General features: G+C 44.5%; 1 protein-coding gene across 1 annotated transcript in view; it reads right to left on the reverse strand.

Annotated features, from left to right (window-relative positions):
* Positions 1–20,763, reverse strand: part of DNAH1 (dynein axonemal heavy chain 1) — a 117,822-nt gene that overhangs the window by 51,501 nt on the left and 45,558 nt on the right. Inside the window, exons 32-47 of the mRNA XM_077823430.1 lie at positions 20,210–20,296; positions 19,746–19,932; positions 13,234–13,325; positions 12,482–12,636; positions 10,913–11,090; positions 9,875–10,069; positions 9,047–9,166; positions 8,213–8,371; positions 7,795–7,899; positions 5,708–5,848; positions 5,013–5,173; positions 3,931–4,088; positions 3,561–3,734; positions 3,120–3,158; positions 1,616–1,794; positions 535–765 (exon numbers count right to left, since the gene is read on the reverse strand). Coding sequence (XP_077679556.1) covers positions 535–765; positions 1,616–1,794; positions 3,120–3,158; positions 3,561–3,734; positions 3,931–4,088; positions 5,013–5,173; positions 5,708–5,848; positions 7,795–7,899; positions 8,213–8,371; positions 9,047–9,166; positions 9,875–10,069; positions 10,913–11,090; positions 12,482–12,636; positions 13,234–13,325; positions 19,746–19,932; positions 20,210–20,296 — 2,361 coding nt within the window. The remainder of the gene's footprint in view (positions 1–534; positions 766–1,615; positions 1,795–3,119; positions 3,159–3,560; positions 3,735–3,930; positions 4,089–5,012; positions 5,174–5,707; positions 5,849–7,794; positions 7,900–8,212; positions 8,372–9,046; positions 9,167–9,874; positions 10,070–10,912; positions 11,091–12,481; positions 12,637–13,233; positions 13,326–19,745; positions 19,933–20,209; positions 20,297–20,763) is intronic.

Genomic DNA, 20,763 nt, shown 5'->3' on the forward strand with positions numbered 1-20,763 from the left:
TACCACAGTAGTACTACTCTCCCCCAAGTAGGGAATCCTGCAGTAATGATAGTTACTTGTAAAGGTCAATTGTAAAGATCTTACTGGCTAGCATTGTCCTATTGAACATAAAGCTGGTATTCCTCCTAGTCTAGTTCTGAGTGTTGCACTCAGGTTAGGAGGGTTGGCACAGAAGGTTGCCTACTGCTCTTTGCAGGATCATTATTACCTGCCCAAACACCAGAAGAAGTAGGGGAATTCGGAAAGACATCACTTCCTAGTTCAATTCCATTCAGGTCCTCATATTGTGTTCATCATACATTTAGAGCCTAGCCTGACCTGGTAGAGCCTTACATAGTTGGCACTGGGTATGGGATCATATCCTAATCCCCTCAGCACAGCCTGGCAATGTTAACACTGGGTAGGTGACACATTCCAAACACTCAGCTAGAGAAGATCCATAGTTTGTATCAGCTATGCCTTCTTAGTGTTGAATAGGACTGAATACAAGTAAAAGAAAATCATAAAAATAGGGAGAAATCAAAAGCATCCTACCTTTTCCTGGTCATCAATTAGTTCATATATTTTGACATCAGCACCAGGCATCATGAAATCCCCAAAGAGAACTGGCTGGTAGGGGATAACCTCCTCAAAGGTGGTGTCCCACTCTGCCATCATGCTTTTCATCAGATCATCAAACCAGATGCGGTCCTCATCATTAACCAGGCGGTCACGGAACACGCGGCAACTCTCATGATACCAGAGCCTGAGCAGGTGCAGTTTGTCCTGGCAGAGAATCTCAGTGAGATATGTCCATTAGGCTACGAGTCCCTCCTGCAGGATTGCTAGGTTACCTCCAGAACATGTGGTCATTTTCTAACTCTCAGTTAGAAAAGGAAGAATTTGGAAGGACGCCACTAAGCCCCTTTCTTAGCAGCATTCCATGCTAAAGCAGGTGCTCTACAGAGGGGTTAATTAACACTGCAATAAATATCTGTGCTATTCTTTCCCATGCCAGGGTAACTTTAAAATCCACATTGTTAGAGTTCAATCCATCATCTCGTATTAGATTTTAATTGTTCCTTCATTACTATTTTCACAAGGTCTGAGATTAAGACCAGAAAGACCCTTTATGATAATCTAACCTGCCTTGCAGAATACAGGCCAAAGAACTTCTGCCAGCAATTCCTGTAATAAATCCATATCTTGCTACAGCATATTCTTTAGAAGGACATCCACTCTTGATTTAAAGACTCCAAGTGGTGGACAACCCACCACATCCCTAGGTAAACTGTCTTCCCCCCGCCCCCAGGGAAACTGACCCAAGACAGCATCCTGGGTGTTGGAACTCCTCCAGCAGCATTCAGTCCAGGTTACAGGTGATTTCATATTTATAATTGTGCAAAAAGACACAACAAATCGGGTATTTCTGTGCATTTATTACACGCTGGGTAGTGTCAAAATGCACAAGTCTGAATAACCTGGGAAGTGCAACAAGCCCCTGCTAATAATGCAAGGCCTCGGGCAGCTTCTTGCCTTTTCTATGTCTATTTTGAACCTTGACCTGTGTACAGTGAGATCTGAAATTCCCCAGGCAGTACAGAATGATGGGAGATAAAATGGTGGGAGGACTCACCTCGATTTTGCAGGCTTCAGCCATGAGCATCCCCTGGAAAACTTTGGAGAGGTCCCTCAGATTAAAGGTATAGTGCGACTTTGCTGGGGTAGGCAACAGTTGGGACGTGATGGTTGAATACACACGAATGGTGGCATCGACAAGGGGCTCATTCAAGTGCTCGACTCCGGGGGCTCCCGCTGCAGGAACAGAAGGCAGCGGCATTTTTGGGGTGTGAAGGACTGACAGAATTCAAGCACAATAGACAGGCAGACTGACACTGATGCCACCATTGCTATTGTTCAGTAACACTCATTGTGGACCTTGCCTGAGGACCTGGCCATCTCCTCAGCTTGCCATTCTTGTTGAATCTGCAGCCAACGGGCACAGTGTTGATCAATGCTCAAGGGGAGACTCTCCACCAGTCATAGCCAGACTTTGTCCAACTAGTCCACACACGTGAGCTCAGTAATGAAGTATCAATCCTGTCCTACCAAGGCGGCAACCTTGAGCTGCTAAGCAGCAGCTGCAGTACAAGGGTCAAGCTCAGAAGCATCAGTAGAGACTGAACATGTACAAAAAAGTATCTTATGTGTGGGGACAGATTAAAGAAAAGAGAGTAGGAAGCAGTGGAGGATGTCACTAATAAGGGAATGGGGGGGGAGCACTATGTCATCTTGGGTTTCTGGGATACATTTGTCATACATCAAACTCAATTAGCTTGGGGTCCTCAAGGAAAGATTTTCCTTGATGGTGGTGAATGGCAGGATTAAAAGCATGCCAGTTACCAAAAAATTTTTTATCCTAATCCAATTTCTTATTAAAAAAATACCTTTGTAACACCCCTGTCACACCCTATAATCATGCCCACTTTTTACGATGCCCACTGAGATCCCACCCACATGGCCAAATTCACTGCTTGTACCTTTGACCCAAACCCACAGACCTTGCTACAGTCCCAAGTTCATACCTAGGAGCCAACATATCCTGTCGTTGCTTAGAATCTCTGCATGGGTGCCCGGAAATCTCTGCTTTGACCCTTGGTTACAGCTTGATGTTCTATTCCTTTCCAGTGTTTACACTCAGATGCTCAGCTCTGTGGATGTGACCTCAAATTCACACCTTGGTCCCAAACCACCCAGCTCAGGCCCATGCATGGGAATAAAAATCAACCAGAAACTGACAAATGATGATGAGTCTATGACACAAAATGAAATCAATTCTAAGAGACCTGTTTTATTCTGAAAATCATTTCTCTGGGTGGCTACAGCACCTTTGCAGACTCCAATACTCACTGCTCAGCTGTTCATAGACTACAGCTGCTGGAGAATAAAAGAAACCCTTGCTTCTTCCACAAAGTCTGAAGCCAGCAGAGATCATGCAACACATCTTGCCCAGTCATCTGGGCAAACGTCACAGTCTACTGCAGGATACAGATCACTCACAGTTTTAGAATCCTTCTGAGCACTCTATGAGCCCTGTCCTGTTCACAATGTATGGTTTGTGTTCTGCCACTCTTACTTACGGACTGGATCTCTGAAACTTCTTTCTCCAAGGAGTCCAGCTAGAAAATCAAGGAAGAAAAACAAAGATTGTTTTCTATTGGCAGAGATAAATAATATCCACAGCACTCTGTCCACCACAGAGAAAATCCTTTTTAAGAGGACTAGGCTATGTCAGATTTTACGTACAATTTTCAGGGCCAGATTCGCTATGGTTGTAAATTGGCACATCTCCACCGAACATGACGAAAATGTGCCAATTTACCCCAGCAGGGAATTTGGCCCTGTGACTGAAGTGCTCCCCCATTGCTCAGAGTCAAATGATAGTTTCTCAGAAACACTTTCCATTCCAGATTCCAGCATTTCTTTATCCCCTCATTAGCTTAATTCTTAACCAAGTGGGGATGTAGATGGGCAGAGACTTGTGAAGTGAAGAGGAAAAGCCTTGTGTCCTCAGAACTTACCCATCCAACTGCCAAGAATGGTGGAGAAGATTGTCTTCTTGCTGCTGTCCTCCATCTCCGTGAAGGAAAGATAGTTGAAATGGCGAGTGAGGCGTGGCGTGATGGCATTCCTTCCTCCACCTGGGGGCCCCATGGCACCGATGAAATTAATATCCACCAGGCTCTTAAAGGTACCTGGGAAATAGTCCAGAGGAGAGTAATGGCATAGCTACATGCCAAGCCTAAACCAGAAATGTTTTCTATGAATCCTAGTCTCACTCGCTAGCTATGTATAAACACTGGAGGCTGGGTACCTCTGCATTAGCCTAGTTAGCCAGCATGCCAACCCTAGAGAATGTAAATAGTGTTAGGCAAAGAACCTGGATCATACCAATCTGTTTCCTGTCGTACCAGCCCCGGTGGTCCATCCACTGCCGAAGCAGCTCAATTGGGGGCTGAGCGCCATAGGTCTCCAGTGCTGGCATATTTAGGTCATCAATGAAAAATATGAAGTACTTGCCAAGAGGAGGACCGAACACCCCCTTTCTCCTGCAAGGATGGAGAAAGTATGTGAGAATGGAGATGGCTGAAGGGAGCACAGCCCAACGCTTCCATCACCAAAGCACTCCTGACATAACCCAGTCCAAAGGACCCACTGAATAAGCTGTCTGTGGAGTCACCCCCCTTCTCTGGATCTGCATTCCACCCCCTCTCCATCTCCCGAAAAGGCACAACACAGTGTTCAGATGAAGTCCTCTGGTTACTTCAGAAGTCTGTCTCAAGTTATACCTGTGCAACCCCAATGAAGCCCGTACAGTTGCAGTGGTGTAAGATCGACCAGAATTTGGTCCCATCAGTCTATTTGCCCCCCTTGATGGAATGCATGCGTGACCCATTAATGATGATGAGAGTCACCTGCATGTCTCAAGTAGCAAAATATACCCCTAAATGTTATATTTTCCGTCAGAAGAACTTGAAGTGAATCAGAGAGAATATCTTATATGGGCTTCACACAATCGATCACTGGATGCATCAAACCAGATTGTGAATGGTGAAGGGTAAAGCAAGCCTCTTTGGGGTTAAGAATTAATGCTGCTAGCCCATGCTGGATGATTCTTGGCATGCAATGGCTAACGTTTCCTCCCCTCACCAGTTTCCTTGAAGATCCAGTATCCGGATTTCAGGAATGATCGCTGCAAGTTAGGCCAAATTGTGTAGCATTTAAGGGATAACAAGGAACGATGCAACATCAACAGACTCACACCACTGACGGCCTTTTATTGGCCATTGCATCCAATGTTTCTAGCCCTCCCTGATCCAGAGTTAGGATTGGAGTGCCTTTTATTTCCCTCCGCCACAGTTACATTTGGACTGTGTCCTTTCAGTGCTCAGGATGAAACTGAAGGGCAAAGGTATTAACAGAGAGGTATATCAACGACAGGAGTGCTGCCTTTGCTAGCGTAAGAGTTTTGCCTTTTATCCAGTTTGCTGTCAATGAGGTCCTGGGTTTGGTTGGCTGAGGTGCGAGCAGAAAATGTTAGGAAGTGAGTGATGTATTCTAGAGGCAAGTTCTTCAAAAGCTTGTCTGAAATAGTGAGAGTCTTCCCAGTGCCAGTCGGACCAACACAGAGAACCTGCAGTGAGAAAAAGGAAATGCAATCATCATTGCAGTGTAAACCCGGGCAGATGGAATAATCATTTGCCAACTGGTTTGCTTTCACTGTCTCAGCTGGGACGACACAGACTCCTACCAAAACCAGTCAAGGACCAAAAAGTTTACTCTCTTAGTTAGGGAGGCAGATCAGGATAACAAATCTCTCTCACAATGAAAAGAACCAAACTGGAAAAGTAGGGGAGGGAGCCCTGGAGAGCAGGGAAATCTTGGTGGTGATTGGTCGACCTGTTAGAGCAAGTGAGGCTGAACCCAGCATCTGCACTGCCTCGGTCTATCTATGTAAAGTTGGCACCCGCTCAGTTGCTGAGGGAAAGGAATAATGAAGCTTGTAAGCCAGGTACCACGTCCAACTACAGGAATGAATGTCTGCAGCAGGGGGAGAATCTAACTATATTAGGTATTTCTAAGGCACCTATCACCATATAGAAAATGGGACCACAGCCAAAGAGACAAAGGTTAAATCCAAAAGCAGAGGCAAGGTCAAGACACGTACTGGTTTTCGATTGGTGAGCAGCATTTCCAGCAGATGGGCCATCTGGACAGTATTCATTGTGGGGATTATAATGTCACAGAAGCTTGTGTCAGGGACTATGGTGAACTGTGCAGCGGAATCTATCCAATTCACCCAGCCCACCTGAAAGACAGAGTTGTTACTGGAAGAAGCAACTGCCTATAAAATGGTGATAATAAGAGTCAGCACTTATACTGTGCTTTTCCTCTTCAAAGCTCTTTGCATAGATTAGGAATGGATTTTTTAGGTGTCCTGATTCCCAGTCCCTTGCTCTCCTCTCTACAAAACCTCCCTATATATTATTGTCCCCCAAAGCAGCTGACACTTTTACTATGGACTAAGGGCAGCCTGAGGGTTAGCGATTGTTGCCCCCAAAGTAACTCGCTCTTTAATTCTTTCCGAACACTTGGTTCAAATGTTGACAGAACATTTGAGATAGCTGCAAGAACAGACAGTACCATTAGACAGAGAACTAAACCATAAGGGGGAAATAGATCTGACTGAAAAGGAGGAAGACTGTTTCTTTGGAAACCTTTCTTTATGTTTGTTGCAGTCTCCATTCCTGTGTTCACCTGAAATGTATGGGGCAGGGAGGCTGTATGTGTGCATGAAATGAATTACCATCCCACTTAAAAAAAGTCAGAGGCCAAAACCTACTAGCTCAAGGCCAGTCCAAAGATTAGGGAATGGGTCCACCAGTGAGGCTCAGAGAATCCTCTTCCAGATTCCATTTCTGAGGTGCAAATAGCTCCAATGCTGCCTCTGCCACTGCTCAGAGAACCAGAGAAATGCAGGGCTGGAAGGGACCTCAAGAAGTCATCAAGTCCAGCCCCCTGCACTGTGGCAGAACTAAGTCAACCTTGACCATCCCAGACAGGTGTTTGTCCAACTTGTTTTTAAAAGCTTCCAATCATGGAGACTCCATGACCTCCCTTTGGAAGCCTATTCCAGAGCCTACCTACTGTTATAGTTTGAAAGTTTTTCCAAATAGCTAACCTAACTCCCCTTGCTGCGAATTAAGTCCATTACTTCTTGTCCTACCTTCAGTGGACATGGAGGAAAAATTGATCACCATCCTCAACATAATGGAAGACTAATATCAGGTCTCAGTCTTCTTTTTCAAGACTAAACATGCCCAGTTTTTTTAACCTTTCCTCATAGGTTCGGTTTTCTAAACCTTTTGTTGCTCTCCTCTGGACTCTCTCCAATTTGTCCACATCCTTTCTAGATTGCAGTGCCCAGAATTGGACATAGTACTCCAGCTGGGGCCTCAGCAGTGCCGATTAGAGCAGGACAGTTACCTCCTGTGTCTTACATACAACACTCCTGTTAACAAATCCCAAAATAATATTAGCCTTTTTTACAGCTGCATCACACTGAGGACTTATACTCAGTTTGCTCATGGCTATCCCAAGCACCAGCACCATGAAATTGACATGAATTTTCTCATTTTTACTTCTCTTTCCCTCTTTCCCTTCCAGCCTTCTGAATAACAGCAGTGAAATTGACCAGACTTTGGACATTTCCCAACCAGGGAAAGCCCTGAGCAATGGCAGAGGTACTGGAACTGTCTGCAGACTTGCATTTGGAAGATCTGCTTCACAATCACAAGAGTAAGAAACCTTTTTTAAAGCACAATGTTCAGTTTCTCCTTAGGCCTGGTTTACACTGCGGGGGCGGGGAGGGGGGAATCGATCTAAGTTATGCAACTTCAGCTATGTGAATAATGTAGCTGAAGTTGCTCCCCTGTCAACTCTGCCTGCGCCTCTCACGGTGGTGGAGTACAGGAGTCGACAGAAGAGCACTCGGGGTTTGATTTATCGCATCTAGACTACACATAATAAATCAACCCCGCTGGATCGATTGCTGCCCGCCGATTCGGCGGGTAGTATAGACATACCCTTAGACATCTCCACCCAGTATGGCAAGGCTCCTGCTCGATCTTGGTGAATAGATTTTACTGAGTGTGCAGTACCTTAGCCTTAGCTGCTGGTTCCTCCCTTCTATTCTTTAGTTTGATGAATTGCTCGGCTTTTAATACACAAGTTCGAGATGGGTAGAGTCTTTACCTCCTTGACAACATCTTCATCTACATCTTCCTCAGGATTGCTGAGCCCAGCATCATCCAGTTTATAATCATAAACCAGCCCCTCCTCTGGGAAAAGTAACTGGATCTGTGGGAAATAAAGCAGAGCATGAATGTCACACCTGGCTCTGCTCCAGATCAATTGACCAACAGGAACCAGGCTAATGTGGAGAACATTGCTTTTCAGCAATGAAATTCTGTCCAGTCCATATGGCTTATCTCTGTCCTCTTTCCTAGAGGTTTTGATGCAGATGTTCTGATGAAGCTTGAAGTTTCCCCCCTGTAGATAATACCCCAGGAGGAACCCTTGCACAAATCTTCTGGAGATTCAGGGAGCTCTGTTACCCGTGTTACCAGGTGCTACCATCATGAGCTAATATTACCTAATAACATCCACTTACCTGTTCACTTGCCATCTTCTCTCTCAACCACAAGCTGAAGGCCACACGGCTTTGGGCATCTCCGGTTGCACCCACACTCCAGATCAAGGAGAACATAAACCAGGGTTCAATCAGTTCCCCAAGTCGGTCAGTCTTCTCACGGGGAAGCTTCCTAATTCCCTGATCATCCAATAAGCAGAGTAAATTTAATGCTCACACACGCAGTTCAGTTGGACTGGGGGTTAAATATGGACACCTCACTGAAAATCTTGACACCTCCATTTAGTTTATTTACTGCTTTTCTGAATGATTCTTAGATGAGTCCATTAATTACAGACTGTGAGCCAAATTCTGCTCTCAGTTACATTCGTGTAAATCTGTCACTGAGAGCAGAATTTGGCCTGTGGATTTTAATGCTAGAATTTTCTGTCTCCTTCAATATCAATACAAAGAAACTACCATCCCAGGTGTATTCCTAAATATAAATGTGCAACCTATTTCATCCAGCACTATAATTGTGGAGCTACTGTTGTAGTTAGCAGATTATCCTCTTGCTTTATAGTATAATCCTCTATTGTGTACAGAGCTAGAGTCATCCTTCCCTGGTGTATTGCACATAATCCTCAATATAACCATGCATTCAGCATGAGTCAGGGCAATGCTATATGTAGATGAGCTTCAGAGTAACTGACCAAGCTCCCTCCAGCACTATGCACAGAACACATTGTTTCCCTGTAACTTCCATCCTGTAATGTGCACCAGTTGGTAGCTCTGGTGTTCCTCCTGCACTCTGCAGTTTAACCTCTAGTGCTATGAGCAGCAAGAGCAACAAACAGATTATACAAAAATTCCTACCTCAATGGGAATGAAAGGTTCAAAGAAGCACTCCAGTAGTTTGAGAAGGCTCATCGTCAGGTTACTGTTTGTTGAGGCAATTATCTCTTTCACTGATCCCCGGACAAAGCTGATGGACTCCTGCAAGTATCAGGCAGACACAGCTCAGCTCCTGGGCAATCTTCCTTTCAAGAGTTTATTTACCTCCTAGGGCTCAGTTTCCCCTTTTCTCACTGCATGTTCCATTTATCAGGGAGGTCACAGCTGAAAATTCTGCTATTTCAAGCTGTGCCCCAAATACCGATCGCTTCAGCCAGAGCATGGAGGCCGAGAAAAGAGTCTGAGTAAACCCTTTCCGTTTAATACTGAATAGATTATAATACAGTAACAGTCCTGCTCTTTTTGCCGTCATTGCTGATAAATAGCTTTTAAGATATTTCTGACATTACTCTGTTGTTCTCCATCAAAATGATGGAAATAGCAAGGCTCAGTTTTACAATTCAGAGCTACGTCCCTCCATGGAATAACTCCATAGAAGGAAACAGAGTTACCGCAGGAAAGAAGTTGGTGTGCTGATTATCAAAAAACCACACAATCCTTCGGACCAGTATGAAGAAGTCACATCTATATGGATTAGTGAGTACATAAGCTATTAAGACCAGCAGATTCATTCTGGGTACTGGTAGCATTTAATCATTTAGGCATTTAATTTCAGATGCGGCTAAAATCTTAGCTCTTTAGAAGGACTGACTACTCTCAAACTAACCCAACAGGTTCTGAGTCACTGGCATCCTAAAGCCAGGTCTGTCAGATAGGCTGGAAGAGATCTGGAACATGACAAGAGCTCACCTCTAGAAATCTGCTGAAGAGGGATGTTAACTGCTCTGAGAAAGGCTTCATGATGTCTGGAATTTTCCTCAGCCAGCACTCAGTGAAGGGCTTGAGCCCCAAGAGGCTGGGCTCCAGGTAAACCATGCCACACCGGGAAACTGTGGCGGGGGAGGCAACAGCCAGGTCCTGTACTTCAAACATCATGGTCATCATCTGAAAACCGTGGATGGACAACAAGGATCTGTCAGCATAGCTCAGCCTTAGGAAAGACAGGATCCTAGGATCTGTCAGCATAGCTCAGCCTTAGGAAAGACAGGATCCTAGGATCTGTCAGCATGGCTCAGCCTTAGGAAAGACAGGATCCTAGGATCTGTCAGCATGGCTCAGCCTTAGGAAAGACAGGATCCTAGGATCTGTCAGCATGGCTCAGCCTTAGGAAAGACAGGATCCTAGGATCTGTCAGCATGGCTCAGCCTTAGGAAAGACAGGATCCTAGGATCTGTCAGCATGGCTCAGCGATAAGGTCACCTATTTGGCTCAAAGGAGTTAGTTCTAATAATGCAGTTCTCTACCACTGGTGTTGGGAGGGAAGCAGGTAATGCCACAGGGGAGAAAAGCGAATGCTGGGGCTTCCTGGGATTTCCACCTCAGTGGACTCAGACTCAAGCTGGGATGGTCAAAGAAGCAAAAGAAGTTAGAGTTCCCAATGCCCCTTGAATGTCAGTAGCATTTGGCCTAACTCTCCTTTGAAAATCTGAGGCTCAGTGCCTGCCTGCACAGGCATGGCATATACACTGCAGTCAAACAGAAAGAACCAAATGTAGCTTGTCAGCTCTTTAGAGCAGAGACCGCCTTGTTGTTCTCTGTCTGTACTGCACCTAGCAGACTGGGGTCTCTTAGCTATACAGATGGTAATCTCTGCAGGAATCCGTCCTGCACATAACGTTAACTGGAAATGCAAAGGCCATTCTGTTCCATGTTAGAGCGAGTGAACAGAGGAGAAAACAGTTAGAGAGGACAGAGAAACAGGACAGCAAGAGAAGAGAGGTTAGTCACCTCTGTTAGCTTAATGATTTCTCCAGAGCTAAGACACAGCTTCTTATTATCATCTAGCACGGTGTTCATATTCTCGATCCAGACTGCATCGACTGGCCCATCAAACACATACCATTTCTTATTCGTATCACTGGCGATCGCTCCCACCCGAATGAGTGATGAAAGAATCCCATCCGTCCTGTAACATGGGAGGAAAGAGGCAAGAGAAGCTGTAACAGTTGCTTTCTCTATATCTATCTCCAAGTGAAATTCTGACCCCGTTGAAATCAATGGCAAAATTTCCACAAATTTCCCTGGAGCCGGGATTTCACTCTGGGTTCATATACTGTGTATCTGAGTGCCTCACGAGTTTATTAAAGTGAGCAGATAAAGATGTCTCTCTCTCGCTCTCTCTCCTTCCCCAGTAAATCTCTAGAATCTGCACAGCCTTTTAGCATAACCTCTTTAGGAATGATGTGGCTGAATCCACCCCACTTTGTGAGTGAAGACCCTGATTCCTGTTGCTTCTATGTACATAGCACAACATTGACACTAACAATGCAGCCATACAGTGCCAGTGGTGCTGCTGGTGATGAGTGGGATAGTGGAGGAGAGAGTGATGGATGTTGATGTCTGGGATTTAATCTGTATGTGAATGTCTACAGTGAAATTGCTGCTCAGACCCTCAATTGCACTCCCATTATTAAATAATTATTGTTATTTATATAGCACCACAGATGTTCATGGCCCTTGTTACCGAGTGCAAAAGAAAACAGACTCGTCTGAAGCCCAGCTGATTAAAAGAGATGGATTTATGTCTCTAAATGTGTTTTATATGGAGACTGTATTTTTTGTCACACTGATATGTCTATGTGCTGCCCTTGGGCAGGAACCACATAGTAAATAAGCTGTCAAGCTTAACTCGAATTTACTATAGAAATATCCTTCAATAAAGATTCATTGGAGCCCAGAGCTAGTGAGCTTCAGGGTACAGTATGAGAAATTTATTTTGCTTTCGCTTTTCTCAGAGGTTTTTTTTTGGTTTTCATAGTTTTCTGGAATATATGTTCTTTAACTTTGTTCCAAAGCATCTGGCTGGTATGACAGGAAGCATTAGAATAATGCAAGTGGATCTTACATTATAGCATGTGGATCTCCATCAATCCACCAAGCCTTTCTGAGCCAGCTTCAGAGAGGAACATTTAGAAACCTCACCATTGGTAAATGGGCTGTCCAGAAGGGTAGATGACCCATCAGATAGTCTCTCAATAAGGGGTCTACATAATGGGGATGGAGAACTACTGAAATAATAAGTATGGGGGAGATATTCAAGCACAAAGATAGGCTCCTAATTCCCAATGGCAGGCAATGAGAGTTGGGAACCCAACTCCTCTTTGACTATCTTCCCTTAGTTACAGAAGGCCATCAGCACAAGCCAGATTTACATGGCACAGAAGGCATTCTTCACTTGTGCCTCTAAAGCAAGTAAAGCTCTTTAATGTACTGTATTCTAGAGAGTTCATAGACCTAGACGGACGACAAGAAGCCCTAGCTCAGATGAGAAGGAGGATGGTGGATTTTGTCCTTTACCATTCATGCGTTAGCAAGTCAAACTCTCCATAAAGCTGGCCCATAGTGATGGATTTCGGATTCAGTACAAAGTAATTGACTGCTTCATAGTTCCCACCACTGACCGAAGGCTGACCTTTCAGAGAGGTCATTGCAGCTGCCAGAACTTTGTAACACTGCAGAGACAGAAGGGAAGGGAATTAAACATGGCTTCTATGACAGCAATCAGAGGGGAAGTAAACTCACAGGGACATGATTCAGAAGATAGTGAGGAAGGAGGAAATGTAATGAAGGACTTTGCGCAAGTGTCTGGAAGTAGCCTGGGAAATGGATCTGTAAGAAAGAGGCTGATCACAGAAAAGAAGGGAAAGAACTTAAATCACCAATACTAGTGGTTGGTGAAATATCTGAAGATCCAACATCATAGTAGTTGAAGCTGGCCAGCCTCAAAGCCATCCTCAAACTTCTGCATGGCACTCTGAAGTTTAGGACACAGCGAGTAAGCCTCAGAGACTGATCGCAAAGCCCAGAAGAGCAGGTTGCTAATATACTTCACCACAGCTACAAATCCAAATTTTCATCTATATTTCAAGTCAGAACAAAAACCTCTCACTCCTATAGCTCCTATGCACAGAGAGGCTGAAAATGCTACAGCATTAGTGTTTTGTGCAAGATTTAACACTCTTCTATGATTCCCCATTCCACTCCCATCTAGCTATTCATATACATGCAATGGCTGACTGTACCCAATGCAGCATCTCAATCACCTTTACCTTTGTTTTCCCCGAGCCTGCTGGCCCAACCAGCATGAGGCCGTGGCGCACCACAGTGGTTTCATACAGCTGGATGCACTTTGTCACAAAACCTGAGAAGGAACAAGATTCTGAATGTGGATCTTGTAATCTGTTTCCCTTGGCAGAAAATCCGAGGCCTGCATGCTCCAACTGGCAGACCATATCTCATAAGCCAGTGTGGTTTTATTGGCCTGTAATGACTCTGGCTCCAATCCAGCAAAGCACTTGCTACGTGCTGAACTTTAAGCAAAAAGCAGTCCCACTGAAGACAATGAGACTAGTCCTATCCTTAAAGTTAAGCCGGTGCCACAAAGTTAAGTAGGATCGGAGCCCCATAGGTAGCGATGGCATATCACTGGTTCTTTTGGCCAAACAGTCATTGGCCATAATCATTAGAGCAGTGATACTCAGACCTCAGTGGTTCAGGAGCCAAATTAGCAATGAACATTGCCCAAAAGAGCCACCAAAGTGTGAATTCAGTGTTTCATTTACTATTTTATCTATTTATCTATCTATACATATACACACATAATGTGTACGCACATATATATTATTCTGACAGCAAAATGACTGACCAAGTATCAGAGAAGCAGCCGTGTTAGTCTGTATTCGCAAAAAGAAAAGGAGTACTTGTGGCACCTTAGAGACTAACCAATTTATTTGAGCATAAGCTTTCGTGAGCTACAGCTCACTTCATCGGATGCATAAAGTGGAAAATACAGTGAGGAGATTTATATACACACAGACCATGCAAAAATGGATGTTTACCATACACACTGTAAGGAGAGTGATCACTTAAGATGAGCTATTACCAGCAGGAGAGTGGGGTTGGGGGGAGAGAAAACCTTTTGAAGTGATAGCCTCCCAACCTGAACCAAATACTCACCAGCAACCACACATCACACAACAGAACCACTAACCCAGGAACCTATCCTTGCAACAAAGCCCGTTGCCAACTGTGCCCACATATCTATTCAGGGGACACCATCATAGGGCCTAATCAAATCAGCCACACTATCAGAGGCTTGTTCACCTGCACATCTACCAATGTGATATATTCCATCATGTGCCAGCAATGCCCTTCTGCCATGTACATTGGTCAAACTGGACAGTCTCTACGTAAAAGAATAAATGGACACAAATCAGATGTCAAGAATTATAACATTCATAAACCAGTGGGAGAACACTTCAAGCTCTCTGGTCACTCGATTTCTGATCTAAAAGTGACTATTCTTCAACAAAAAAACTTCGAAAACAGACTCCAACGCTGAATTGGAATTAATTTGCAAATTGGATACAATTAACTTAGGCCTGAATAGAGACTGGGAGTGGTTGAGTCATTATACAAAGTAAAACTATTTCCCCTTGTTTATTCCTCCCCCCCACACTGTTCCTCAGACGTTCTTGTTAACTCCTGGAAATGTGCTGGAAATGGCCCACCTTGATTATCACTTCAAAAGGTTTTCTCTCCCCCCACCCCACTCTCCTGCTGGTAATAGCTCATCTTAAGTGATCGCTCTCCTTACAATGTGTATGGTAAACATCCATTTTTGCATGATCTGTGTGTATATAAATCTCCTCACTGTATTTTCCACTTTATGCATCCGATGAAGTGAGCTGTAGCTCACGAAAGCTTATGCTCAAATAAATTGGCTAGTCTCTAAGGTGCCACAAGTACTCCTTTTCTTTTGACCACGTATTATTATTTTATCAACTACAATTGGTTCATAACATAGCAAAAGCCTCCTGATTGCTTTAGATTGGTTAATAATTAAATCACACAGTGTTTTAATACCATGTGCTGCAAAGAGCAGCAGGACACACATAAAAGAGCCACTTGGTTCTCGGGAGCCTCAGTCTGAGTATCACTGCATTAGAGTAATTCAGCCCTTATCAATCACCCACTGCCTTAATATCTATATCGTATTTCAATGGCTCATTAAAGAATGATGCATCCAATAACAACAACCGATGACACCACATTCTGTATTGGATCCCTGCATTTCACTGTTTAGCACTGTCCCTGAGTAGCATGGCACTGAATAAAAGGAGCACCTGGTATCATCTGCAGTATTAAGGGGAAACAGCAAAACAATGTAAAAAACAATTGTTTTTAGCCCTTTACTGATCCTTTATAATGTATAAAGATCATCTCAAATATGTGTTTTGGTTGTATTAATTTCTGACTTTTATTTTGCACTGGAAATATCAGGTCTTGACTTATTCCATTTTTCTGCAAAAAGAAATGGAGTACTTGTGGCACCTTAGAGACTAACCAATTTATTTGAGCATGAGCTTTCGTGAGCTACAGCTCACTTCATCAGATGCATACTGTGGAAACTGCAGCAGACTTTATATATACACAGAGAATATGAAACAATACCTCCTCCCACCCCACTGTCCTGCTGGTAATAGCTTATCTAAAGTAATCGTCAGGTTAGGCCATTTCCAGCACAAATCCAGGTTTTCTCACCCTCCACCCCCCCACACAAATTCACTCTCCTGCTGGTGATAGCCCATCCAAAGTGACAACTCTTTACACAATGTGCATGATAATGAAGTTAGGCCATTTCCTGCACAAATCCAGGTTCTCTCACTCCCTCACCCCCCTCCAAAAACCCACCCCCATACACACACACAGACTCACTCTCCTGCTGGTAATAGCTCGTCCAAACTGACCACTCTCCAAGTTTAAATCCAAGTTAACCCAGAACATCTGGGGGGGGAGGGGGGTAGGAAAAAACAAGAGGAAATAGGCTACCTTGCATAATGACTTAGCCACTCCCAGTCTCTATTTAAGCCTAAATTAATAGTATCCAATTTGCAAATGAATTCCAATTCAGCAGTTTCTCGCTGGAGTCTGGATTTGAAGTTTTTTTGTTTTAAGATAGCAACCTTCATGTCTGTGATTGTGTGACCAGAGAGATTGAAGTGTTCTCCGACTGGTTTATGAATGTTATAATTCTTGACATCTGATTTGTGTCCATTTATTCTTTTACGTAGAGACTGTCCAGTTTGACCAATGTACATGGCAGAGGGGCATTGCTGGCACATGATGGCATAAATCACATTGGTGGATGTGCAGGTGAACGAGCCTCTGATAGTGTGGCTGATGTTATTAGGCCCTGTGATGGTGTACCCTGAATAGATATGTGGGCACAATTGGCAACGGGCTTTGTTGCAAGGATAAGTTCCTGGGTTAGTGGTTCTGTTGTGTGGTATGTGGTTGTTGGTGAGTATTTGCTTCAGGTTGCGGGGCTGTCTGTAGGCAAGGACTGGCCTGTCTCCCAAGATTTGTGAGAGTGTTGGGTCATCCTTTAGGATAGGTTGTAGATCCTTAATAATGCGTTGGAGGGGTTTTAGTTGGGGGCTGAAGGTGACGGCTAGTGGCGTTCTGTTATTTTCTTTGTTAGGCCTGTCCTGTAGTAGGTAACTTCTGGGAACTCTTCTGGCTCTATCAATCTGTTTCTTTACTTCCGCAGGTGGGTACTGTAGTTGTAAGAAAGCTTGACAGAGATCTTGTAGGCGTTTGTCTCTGTCTGAGGGGTTGGAGCAAATGCGGTTGTATCGCAGAGCTTGGCTGTAGACGATGGATCGTGTGGTGTGGTCAGGGTGAAAGCTGGAGGCATGCAGGTAGGAATAGCGGTCAGTAGGTTTCCGGTATAGGGTGGTGTTTATGTGACCATTGTTTATTAGCACTGTAGTGTCCAGGAAGTGGATCTCTTGTGTGGACTGGACCAGGCTGAGGTTGATGGTGGGATGGAAATTGTTGAAATCATGGTGGAATTCCTCAAGGGCTTCTTTTCCATGGGTCCAGATGATGAAGATGTCATCAATATAATGCAAGTAGAGTAGGGGCTTTAGGGGACGAGAGCTGAGGAAGCGTTGTTCTAAATCAGCCATAAAAATGTTGGCATACTGTGGGGCCATGCGGGTACCCATAGCAGTGCCGCTGATCTGAAGGTATACATTGTCCCCAAATGTGAAATAGTTATGGGTAAGGACAAAGTCACAAAGTTCAGCCACCAGGTTAGCCGTGACATTATCGGGGATAGTGTTCCTGACGGCTTGTAGTCCATCTTTGTGTGGAATGTTGGTGTAGAGGGCTTCTACATCCATAGTGGCCAGGATGGTGTTATCAGGAAGATCACCGATGGATTGAAGTTTCCTCAGGAAGTCAGTGGTGTCTCGAAGGTAGCTGGGAGTGCTGGTAGCGTAGGGCCTGAGGAGGGAGTCTACATAGCCAGACAATCCTGCTGTCAGGGTGCCAATGCCTGAAATGATGGGGCGCCCAGGAGTTCCAGGTTTATGGATCTTGGGTAGTAGATAGAATATCCCAGGTCGGGGTTCCAGGGGTGTGTCTGTGCGGATTTGATCTTGTGCTTTTTCAGGAAGTTTCTTGAGCATATGCTGTAGTTGCTTTTGGTAACTCTCAGTGGGATCATAGGGTAATGGCTTGTAGAAACTCGTGTTGGAGAGCTGCCGAGCCGCCTCTTGTTCATATTCCGACCTATTCATGATGACAACAGCACCTCCTTTGTCAGCCTTTTTGATTATGATGTCAGAGTTGTTTCTGAGGCTGTGGATGGCATTGCGTTCCGCATGGCTGAGGTTATGGGGCAAGTGATGCTGCTTTTCCACAATTTCAGCCCGTGCACGTCGGCGGAAGCACTCTATGTAGAAGTCCAGTCTGCTGTTTCGACCTTCAGGAGGAGTCCACCTAGAATCCTTCTTTCTGTAGTGTTGGTAGGGAGACCTCTGTGGATTAGTATGTTGTTCAGAGGTATTTTGGAAATATTCCTTGAGTCGGAGACGTCGAAAATAGGATTCTAGGTCACCACAGAACTGTATCATGTTCATGGGGGTGGAGGGGCAGAAGGAGAGGCCCTGAGATAGAACAGCTGCTTCTGCTGGGCTGAGAGTATAGTTGGATAGGTTAACAATATTGCTAGGTGGGTTGAGGGAACCATTGCTGTGGTAGCATGTAGTAGTTTAGCATGTAGCATGTAGTAGTTTAGAAAGTTTAGTGTCCTTTTTCTTTTGTAGAGAAGCAAAGTGTGCGTTGTAAATGGCTTGTCTAGTTTTAGTAAAATCCAGCCACGAGGAAGTTTGTGTGGAAGGTTGGTTTTTTATGAGAGTATCCATTTTTGAGAGCTCATTCTTAATCTTTCCCTGTTTGCTGTAGAGGATGTTGATCAGGTGATTCCGCAGTTTCTTTGAGAGCGTGTGGCACAAGCTGTCAGCATAGTCTGTGTGGTATGTAGATTGTAATGGATTTTTTACCTTCAGTCCTTTTGGTACGATGTCCATCTGTTTGCATTTGGAAAGGAAGATGATGTCTGTCTGTATCTGTGCAAGTTTTTTCATGCAGTTGATAGATTTCCACTCCATACGGCTAAATGCAGTGCCTTGCAAATCCAGACTCCAGCGAGAAACTGCTGAATTGGAATTCATTTGCAAATTGGATACTATTAATTTAGGCTTAAATAGAGACTGGGAGTGGCTAAGTCATTATGCAAGGTAGCCTATTTCCTCTTGTTTTTTCCTACCCCCCCCCGATGTTCTGGGTTAACTTGGATTTAAACTTGGAGAGTGGTCAGTTTGGACGAGCTATTACCAGCAGGAGAGTGAGTCTGTGTGTGTGTATGGGGGTGGGTTTTTGGAGGGGGGTGAGGGAGTGAGAGAACCTGGATTTGTGCAGGAAATGGCCTAACTTCATTATCATGCACATTGTGTAAAGAGTTGTCACTTTGGATGGGCTATCACCAGCAGGAGAGTGAATTTGTGTGGGGGGGTGGAGGGTGAGAAAACCTGGATTTGTGCTGGAAATGGCCTAACCTGACGATTACTTTAGATAAGCTATTACTTTAGATAAGCTATAAGCAGGACAGTGGGGTGGGAGGAGGTATTGTTTCATATTCTCTGTGTATATATAAAGTCTGCTGCAGTTTCCACAGTATGCATCTGATGAAGTGAGCTGTAGCTCACGAAAGCTCATGCTCAAATAAATTGGTTAGTCTCTAAGGTGCCACAAGTACTCCATTTCTTTTTGCGAATACAGACTAACATGGCTGTTACTCTGAAACCGTCCATTTTTCTGGAGGTCTCTGACAAGTTTTGGAGACATTGAAAATGACACCACAGCTGGAGATTGAAATCCAAGGTGCAGGTCTCCCAGTGCAAGTCAACTTCCTTCACAAAAGTCATCTAGGGGATGGGAGGGCTGCCACTTGGGCTTTAACCTCCAACGGTGACGTCACTCTCCAAGTCCTCCAAACATTGCTTCAGATCTCTGTGAAAGAGAGGGAAGTCAGGGCCTGATATTTCTGCTGTACCAAGCAGTAAACCATTAGGAAAAAAGTTGATGCAGCTATTTTCACATGCCATAGAGGAGGCAGCACATGCATGTACGCGCACGCACACACACACACACACACGCGTGCGCACTTTAGTTCACTTTGTCATTCACCTTAAAGAGCTTTTCCACTTACCCTCAACATCCTTCAGTTTGTCTTTGATGCAGGATTTTCGGATTGCATCTTCAAGGATGCCATATTCAATAGGCTCCTCTTTGATCTTGGGAAACAAGTCAGAGACAATACCATTGAACAGCTTGAGGTCATCCTGGAGGAACTTCGGTACATTGACATCCCGGATGGCCCTAAGGCAGATCAGCTCCTGCAAAGAATTAAGGACCAATGGTTAAACAAACTCAGCTCCCCTTCCTGCTTCCTTCTGCAAGATGTCCGTCACATCCATCATCCTCAGCCTGGTTTGCCAGGGTCTTCACTACAGAAGTCATGTCTATTTTGTTCTTTGCTTTTTCTCAGGTTGCACCTCTGTAAGCCTTTTAGAATTCTATCTCCCTGGAATTCTTACTGACTGCAGTGACCCCTGCAGTGAATATAGAACAATGTGTGTGGAACCATTATGGATGAAACTAGAGTGTACTTGCTTCATTCATGGTAGGATTCTCTCTCTTTAGGTTGCCAGCAGCTGAGATCACAGTCTTCACAGCTCTCATTCCAAAGTCATAGTGGTCCTGTAGCAGGCATGGAGGAAATGACTAAATTAGACACTAGTGTATCATCCTGGAAAAATGAACCTGCAATCTCAATCTATTAGGTAGGGGGAAGGGAGTATTTCCTTGGAACAGCAGCTCTCCCGCCCACATCAGTTTGCTAGAAAAGCTAGAAAAGTCATCTCCTTTAACAGCTAGTCTTATGCCCCAGGAGCATTATACTGGGTGAGGAGGCAGAGGGTAACTGGATGAAGAAAGATATTAAAAGGAACTGCTGTTGGGACCAAGGGTCATGCAAGAGCAGCTCTGCACATTCGTGTAAAGTATATGAAACAGCATGAGGGATAGCTGGGCCACAATTGGATGCAAATCAGCATTAAAGAAGAATGAAATGGATGAAGGAGAGCCACGGATGTGGTTGTGAAAGTGGGAAAGAATCGAGGGCCTGTGAAACATTAAGCTACTGTGGAGTCTTGAATTAAGAGAGA

The sequence above is a fragment of the Eretmochelys imbricata genome, chromosome 7, assembly GCF_965152235.1.
Source record: "Eretmochelys imbricata isolate rEreImb1 chromosome 7, rEreImb1.hap1, whole genome shotgun sequence".
Lineage (NCBI taxonomy): Eukaryota > Metazoa > Chordata > Testudines > Cheloniidae > Eretmochelys > Eretmochelys imbricata.